The sequence below is a fragment of the Penaeus japonicus genome, unplaced genomic scaffold, assembly GCF_977035675.1.
Source record: "Penaeus japonicus unplaced genomic scaffold, GWHDUDI00000001_assembly GWHDUDI00000043, whole genome shotgun sequence".
Classification (NCBI taxonomy): Eukaryota; Metazoa; Arthropoda; class Malacostraca; order Decapoda; family Penaeidae; genus Penaeus; species Penaeus japonicus.
The window spans coordinates 2605796-2613295 of NW_028234445.1; the positions used below are offsets into that span (position 1 = coordinate 2605796).

At 41.7% G+C, this 7500-nt stretch overlaps 2 protein-coding genes across 9 annotated transcripts in view; both read right to left on the minus strand.

Moving 5' to 3' along the window:
- Positions 1-7500, minus strand: part of LOC147466583 (uncharacterized) — a 411126-nt gene that overhangs the window by 161805 nt on the left and 241821 nt on the right. The window lies entirely within an intron of this gene.
- The window catches only part of Cbp53E (Calbindin 53E), a 42835-nt gene that overhangs the window by 28795 nt on the left and 6540 nt on the right, over positions 1-7500 (minus strand). For all 8 annotated transcript variants that reach the window (XM_086535345.1, XM_086535343.1, XM_086535346.1 and 5 more), the window contains exons 2-3: positions 2121-2284; positions 426-511 (exon numbers count right to left, since the gene is read on the minus strand). In XM_086535345.1, the coding sequence (XP_086391471.1) occupies positions 426-511; positions 2121-2283 (249 nt within the window). In that variant the 5' untranslated portion in view covers position 2284. The remainder of the gene's footprint in view (positions 1-425; positions 512-2120; positions 2285-7500) is intronic.

A 7500-nucleotide genomic window follows, 5' to 3' on the forward strand; every position in this document is an offset into this window, starting at 1 on the left:
AACCAACCTCAACCATCCAACCAAACTTCAACCTGAACCCAAACATCCAACCTCAACCAAACCAACCAAACTCAACCATCCAACCTCAAATAAACCTGACCATCCAACCTCAACCCAACCATCCAAACCCAACTCAACCAACCTCAACCATCCATCCAACTTCATCCAACCAACTCAACCCCAACCATCCAACCAAACCCAACCATCCAACCAAACTCAACCAAACCCAACCATAACTCAACCAAACCTCAACCATCCATCCAAACTCAACCATCCAACCAACTCAACCATCCAACCAACCAAACTCAACCAAACCCAACCATCCAACCAAACCCAACCATCCAAACTCCACCAAACCCAACCATCCAACCAAACTCAACCATCCAACCAAACCTCAACCATCCAACTTCAACCACAATCCTTACCTCCGGTCCTGAATCATTGGAATTAACGCTGGACACAAACTCCTTCAGGAAACCATCGAGTTCGGAGCCCTCGATGTAACCGTTACCTGAGGGAGAGAGAGAGAGAGAGAGAGAGGGGGGAGGGAGAGAGGGAGGAGGGAGATGGGGATGGGGGGAGGGAGAGAGAGAGAGAGAGAGAGAGAGGAGAGGGAGAGAGGGAGAGAGGGAGGAGGGAGATGGGGATAGGGGGAGGATGAGGGAGGGAGACGGGGGGAGGGAGAGAGAGAGAGAGAGAGAGAGAGAGGAGAGGGAGAGAGGGAGGGAGGGGGAGAGGGGGGGGGGAGGGGGAGAGGGGGAGGGAGAGGGAGGGAGAGGGGGAGAGAGAGAGAGAGAGAGAGAGAGAGGGGGGGGGGGATGGATGGAGGTTGGGTTGGGATGGAAGAGAGAGAGAGAGAGAGAGAGAGAGAGAGAGAGAGAGAGGAGAGGGAGAGAGGAGAGGGAGAGAGGGAGGAGGGAGATGGGGATGGGGGGAGGATGAGGGAGGGAGACGGGGGGAGGGAGAGAGGGAGAGAGAGAGGAGAGGGAGATGGGAGAAGGGAGAGAGAGAGAGAGAGAGAGAGAGAGGAGAGGGAGGAGGGAGATGGGGATAGGGGGAGGATGAGGGAGGGAGACGGGGGGAGGGAGAGAGGGAGAGAGAGAGAGAGAGAGAGAGGGGGGGGATGGAGGGTTGAAGAGAGAGAAAGGAGGAGAGAGAGATAGAGAGAGATATAGAGATGGGGGAAGAGATGGGAGGGGAGGAAGAGATGGGAGATGGGGGTAGGGGGAGGAGGGAGAGAGAGAGAGAGAGGAGGGGGGAGAGAGGGCAAGCGGGAGAGAAGGGGGGGGGAAAGTGAGAGAGAGAAAGAGAGAGAGGGAGGGAGAAGGAGAGAGAGAGGCAGATAGAGAGAAAGGGAAAGAGAGACAGACAAGGAGAAAAGAGAGAAAGAGAGAGATGGAATCAAATAGAGAAACAGAAAGAAAGAGAGAGAAAGACAAAAAGAAAGAGAGAAAGAGATAAGGAGAAAGAGAGAGATAGAACCAAGTAGAGAAACAGAGAGAGAGAGAGAGAGAGAAGGAGAAAGGGAGAAAAAGAGAGAGAGAATTAGAGAGCTATAAGTAATCACAACTGAAAATCATGAATGCAATTACCTAATTATGATTAACTTATGATTAATCTCACAGACTCACTCAGGATATCGTAATTATAACCTTGAAAATCTTATCAACAACTCTTGTTAACTATAAATTAATCTTTCAAAGTTATCAAAGAAATACTTTATATAATTATCAGACTGAATACTTTGCACGAATTAATTATTAAAGTCATTAACTTTCAGATTAATAACACTTTCAGAAATTATTTCCCTTTCCTTAAACAATCCTTGATAACTATGACACCCAAAATTTAAATATATTACTTAACTCAACCAAAAAATAAGAAATATAATCACCTAAATTCTCGATTCAAAAAAAATATAATTAGCTCCATAGTGACTCCAAACTTCCATAAATTGGTTGGTTGTGATTTTTTTTTTAGCTTCTTGACAACAATTTGATAAATCAATTACTAAGAAAAAAGACTCAAATAAACATAACAACCAAAACCCAAACTAATTACCTAACTCCACCAAAAAATAAAAAATATAACCACCCAAATTCTCAACCCAAAAAACTCACCATCAGCATCATAATGACTCCAAACTTCCATAAATTGGTTGGCGGTGAGTTTTTTCAGCTCCCTCGACTCGTCATCACGAAACTGGCGCATAAAGTTGTTACACTTTTCCTGGGAGGACATCTTGCGTTCTTCGTCTGTAAGTCCGGCGTATCCTGCTGCCATGCTGAGGTGAGTAAGGGGTGGGTCAAGGTGGGTCAGGGTGAGGAAGGGGTGGGTTGGGATAGGTTGAGGTGGGTTAGGGTGAGGAAGGGGTGGGTTGGGATAGGTTGAGGTGGGTTAGGGTGAGGAAGGGGTGGGTTAGGGTGAGGAAGGGTAGGGTTAGGATAGGTTGGAGTGGGTTGGGATAGATTGAGGTGGGTTAGGATGAGGAAGGGTAGGGTTAGGATAGGTTGAGGTGGGTAAGGGGTGGGTTGAGGTGGGTAAGGGTGAGGAAGGGGTGGGTTGAGGTGGGTTGGGATAGGTTTAGGTGGGTTAGGATAGGTTAGGGTGGGTTGGGATAGGTTTAGGTGGGTTAGGATAGGTTGAGGTAGGTGAGGGTGGGTTGGGATAGGTTGAGGTAGGTGAGGGTGGGTTGGGATAGGTTGAGGTAGGTTAGGGTGGGTTAGGATAGGTTGGAGTGAGTTGAGACAGGTTGTGGTGGGTTTAGATTAATCGGAGCGAGTTGGGTTATTAAAGGTCATAGTGGGTGAGGTAGGGTTGTCATGGGTGGGTTAGGATAAGTTGGAGTGGGTTGGGGTGAGTAAGGGGTAGGTTAGGATAGGTTGCCAGCGGTATGGTGGGTTTGAGGGAGAAAGAAAATAGCTGATTAGATACAATTACTTGCTATGTGGGAGAGGGAGACAGAGAGGAAAAAAAGATAAATAAAAATGAGAGAGAAAGAAAGATTAGAGAGAAAGTGACAAGAGAAAATGAGAGAGAAAGGAAGAAAAAAGAGAGAGAGGAAGGGAAGATAAAATAAAATTAGAGAGAAGGATAGGAAGATTAGACAGAGAGGAAGGGAAGATAAGTGAAAATGAGAGAGAAAGAAAAAATAGAGAGAGAGGAAGGGAAGATAAAATAAAATTAGAGAGAAGGATAGGAAGATGAGACAGAGAGGAAGGGAAGGTAAGTGAAAATGAGAGAGAAAGAAAAAATAGAGAGGAAGGGAAGATAAGAGAATATTAGAGAGAAGGATAGGAAGATGAGACAGAGAGGAAGGGAAGATAAGAGAAAATTAGAGAGAAGGATAGGAAGATTAGAGAAAGAGAGGAAGGGAAGATAAGAGAAAATTAGAGAGAAGGATAGGAAGATGAGACAGAGAGGAAGGAAAGATAAATGAAAATGAGAGAGAGAAAGAAAGATTAGAGAGAAGGTGACGACAAGAGAAAATGAGAGAGAGAGAGGAAGATAAATGAAAATGAGAGAGAAAGAAAGAAAGATTAGAGAGAGAGAAAGTGGCGATTAGAGAAAATGAGAGAGAGAAAGATAGGAAATTAGAGGGAGAGAAAGAAAACACAAGAGGAAAAGAGCGAAAAGAATATCAGAAAGATAGAGAGAAAGAGGTGGAAGGCAAGAGAAGGAGAAACAGAGAGAGGAAGACAAGTGAATGAAAAAAAGAAAGAGAGAGATATTGATAGAATGAGGGAGAGAGAAAACGAAGAAAGAGAGAGAAAACGAAGAAAGAGGGAGAGAGAAAACGAAGAAAGAGGGAGAGAGAAAACGAAGAAAGAGAGAGAGAAAACGAAGAAAGAGAGATAGATAGATAAAGGGAGAGAGAAAACGAATAAAGAGAGAGAGAGAAAACGAAGAAACAGGGAGAGAGAAAATGAAGAAAGAGAGAGAGAGAAAACGAAGAAAGAGTGAGAAAGAAAACGAAGAAAGAGTAAACAATGAATTACAGCAAAATCATTAATTGAAATCATAATAAGTGGTGATGTCTTAATCAAGTCTTCATAATTAATTATGTTTACTAATTACCTGATGACTATTGTAATTATAATGTATGTATATCTGTATCGTGTACGTACATGTATGTGCGTGTGTGTGTGTATGTGTTTACCTGTGTATGTGTTTGTATGAATGTGTGTGTCAGTGTGTACCTGTGTGTATGTATGTATTTGTACGAGTGTGTGCATATGTATGTGTATCAGTGTGTGTGTGTCCGTTGACCTGTACATGTGTGTATCTGTTAACCTGTACATGTGTGTGTATCAGTGTGTGTGTCTGTTTACCTGTACATGTGTGTGTATCAGTGTGTATGTCTCTTAACCTGTACATGTGTGTGTCTATGTGTGTGTATATCTGTTAACCTGTACATGTGTGTGTCTCTGTGTGTGTATATCTGTTAACCTGTACATGTGTGTGTCTCTGTGTGTGTATATCTGTTAACCTGTACATGTGTGCGTATTTGTATGTGTGTATCCGCTTACCTTACATGTGTGTATATTTGTGTGTATGTATATTAATATAATTATGTTTCTATGTGTAAGTATGCCTCCATTTCCCCCTCCGAAACGGATCACACGATTCCATTTCCCCCGGGGTTGTCAACAAACCGAATTGCAATTATAACAATAATAACAATGATGATAATAATGATGATGATAACAATGATGATAAAAATGATGATGATGATGATAATAACACTAAAGTAACAATAATGATGATGATAATAACACTAAGATAACAATGATGATGATGATAATGATCGTAGAAACCCTAATAAAGATGCATAATTATGACAATAATGAAAACAAAAAGAGACGAAAAAAAAAGAAAAAATGTACGAAGTAGTGTGAAAGTTCATGAAGCCGTTGTCATGGTAACGACTTTGTTTGCCTTGTGGGTAAGAATTATGAGAGAGAGAGAGGAAGAGAAGATTGGCATAAAAGAGTGAGAAAGAGAGGAAAAGAGAAAGAGTGGAAAAGAGAAAGAGGAAGATTGGCATAAAAGAGTGAGAAAGAGATGAAAAGAGAAAGAGGAAGATTGGCATAAAAGAGTGAGAAAGAGAGGAAAAGAGAAAGAGGAAGATTGGCATAAAAGAGTGAGAAAGAGATGAAAAGAGAAAGAGGAAGATTGGCATAAAAGAGTGAGAAAGAGAGGAAAAGAGAAAGAGGAAGATTGGCATAAAAGAGTGAGAAAGAGAGGAAAAGAGAAAGAGTGGAAAAGAGAAAGAGGAAGATTGGCATAAAAGAGTGAGAAAGAGTGGAAAAGAGAAAGAGGAAGATTGGCATAAAAGAGTGAGAAAGAGAGGAAAAGAGAAAGAGTGGAAAAGAGAAAGAGGAAGATTGGCATAAAAGAGTGAGAAAGAGAGGAAAAGAGAAAGAGGAAGATTGGCATAAAAGAGTGAGAAAGAGAGGAAAAGAGAAAGAGGAAGATTGGCATAAAAGAGTGAGAAAGAGAGGAAAAGAGAGAGAGAAAGGAAGATTGGCATAAAAGAGTGAGAAAGAGAGGAAAAGAGAAAGAGAGGAAAAGAGAAAGAGTGGAAGAGAGAAAGAAAAGAAAAGAGAGAGAGAGAGGAAGATTGGCATAAAAGGAGAGTGAGAAAGAGAAGAAAAGATAGACAGGCAATGTGAGAGAGAGAGAGAGTGGAAAAGAGAAAATGAGAGAGAGAGGAAAGGAGAGAGAGACAGAGAGAGCGAGAGAAGGAGAGTGAGAGAAGGGAGGAAAGGAAAGAGGTGAGAATGAATGAGTGAGAGATAGAGAGGGAAGGAGAGGCAGACAGTGAGAGAGAGAGATAGAAGGAGAGAGGATAGGCACGAGAGAGGAAAAGAGAGACAGAGGGAGAAAAAGAGGGAGGGAGAGAGAGGAAAAGAGAGACAGAGGGAGAAAAAGAGGGAGGGAGAGAGAGGAAAAGAGAGACAGAGAAAGAGAGAAAGAGGGAGGGAGAGAGAGGAAAAGAGAGACAGAGAAAGAGAGAAAGAGGGAGGGAGAGAGAGGAAAAGAGAGACAGAGAAAGAGAGAAAGAGGGAGGGAAGATAGGTACGAGAGGAAAAGAGAGAGAGAGAGAAAGAGGGAGGGAGAGAGAGGAAAAGAGAGACAGAGGGAGAGAAAGAGAGGGAGGGAGAGAGGAGGAAAGACAGGTACGAGAGGAAAAGAGAGAGAGAGAGAAAGAGGGAGGGAGACAGGTATGAGGAAAAGAGGATGAGAGAGAGAGAAAGAGAGGAAAGAGGACAAGAGAGAAAGAGAAATAAATAGAGAGAGATAGAGAAAAGTGATATAGAGAAAGAGAAGGAAATAGAGAGAGATAACAATAACAAGATACTTCGAAAATATATTAAAGGTGAAGAAATTATAATGAAATGATGAAAATAATAATGATGATAATGATAATGAATTAAGATTATGTAAAATATATATTATAGTTATATATATATATATATATTATATTATATATATATATATATATATATATATATATATATATGAGACAAATGATAAGAATGATTGCCTTATCCTCTTCCCCTCCTCTTCGTCCCTGCCCCCTCCTCCTCCTCTTCCTCTTCCTCTCCCCCTCATCCTCATCCTCTTCCTCTCCATCCTCCTTCTCCTCCTCTTTCTCTTCCTTCTTGCCTCTCCCTCCTCCTCTTCTTCTTCTCCCTCTTCCTCCTCCTCCTTAACTTTCCCTCCTCCTCCTCTTCCTCTTCCTCCTTCCCTTTCCCTCCCCTTCCTCCTCCTTTTCATCTCCCTCCTCCTCCTCCTCTTCCTCTTCCTCCCCCCCTCCTCCTCTTCCTCCATGCCTCTTCCTCTTCCCTACACGAGTCTTCACTAGTTGCTTCCATCATGACATCCGTTTCTAAATCTTTATCTCTTTTTATCTTTATCTTTATCTTATCTTTTTTTCTTTATTTTATATCTTTATCTTTTTATCTTTATCTTATCTCTTAATATTTATCTTTTTCTCTTTAACATTATCTCTTTATCTCTTTATCTTATCTTTTTATCTTTATTTTATATCTTTATCTTTTTATCTTTATCTTATCTCTTAATATTTATCTTTTTCTCTTTAACATTATCTCTTTATCTCTTTATCCTTATCTCGCTGTGCTTTATCGTGCTTCTTCCCTTATCGCCCGTTTCTCTGTTCTACCCAGTTGAGGAACCTATCGCAGCCTCTTCCTTTTCCCCTTCCTTTTCTTCCTTCTCCTTCTTCTTTTTCGTCTTCTCATTCTTCTTCTTCGTCTTCTCGTTCTTCTTCTTCGTCTTCTTCTTCTTCTTCTTCGTCTTCTCATTCTTCTTCTTCGTCTTCTCGTTCTTCGTCTTCGTCTTCTCATTCTTCTTCTTCCTTTTCTTCTTCTTCTCCTTCCTCTTTTCCTTCTTCTTCTTCCTCTTCTTCTTCTACTTCCTCTTCTCCTTCTTCTTCCTCTTCTTCTTCTTCTCACTCTTTTTCTTCCTCTTCGT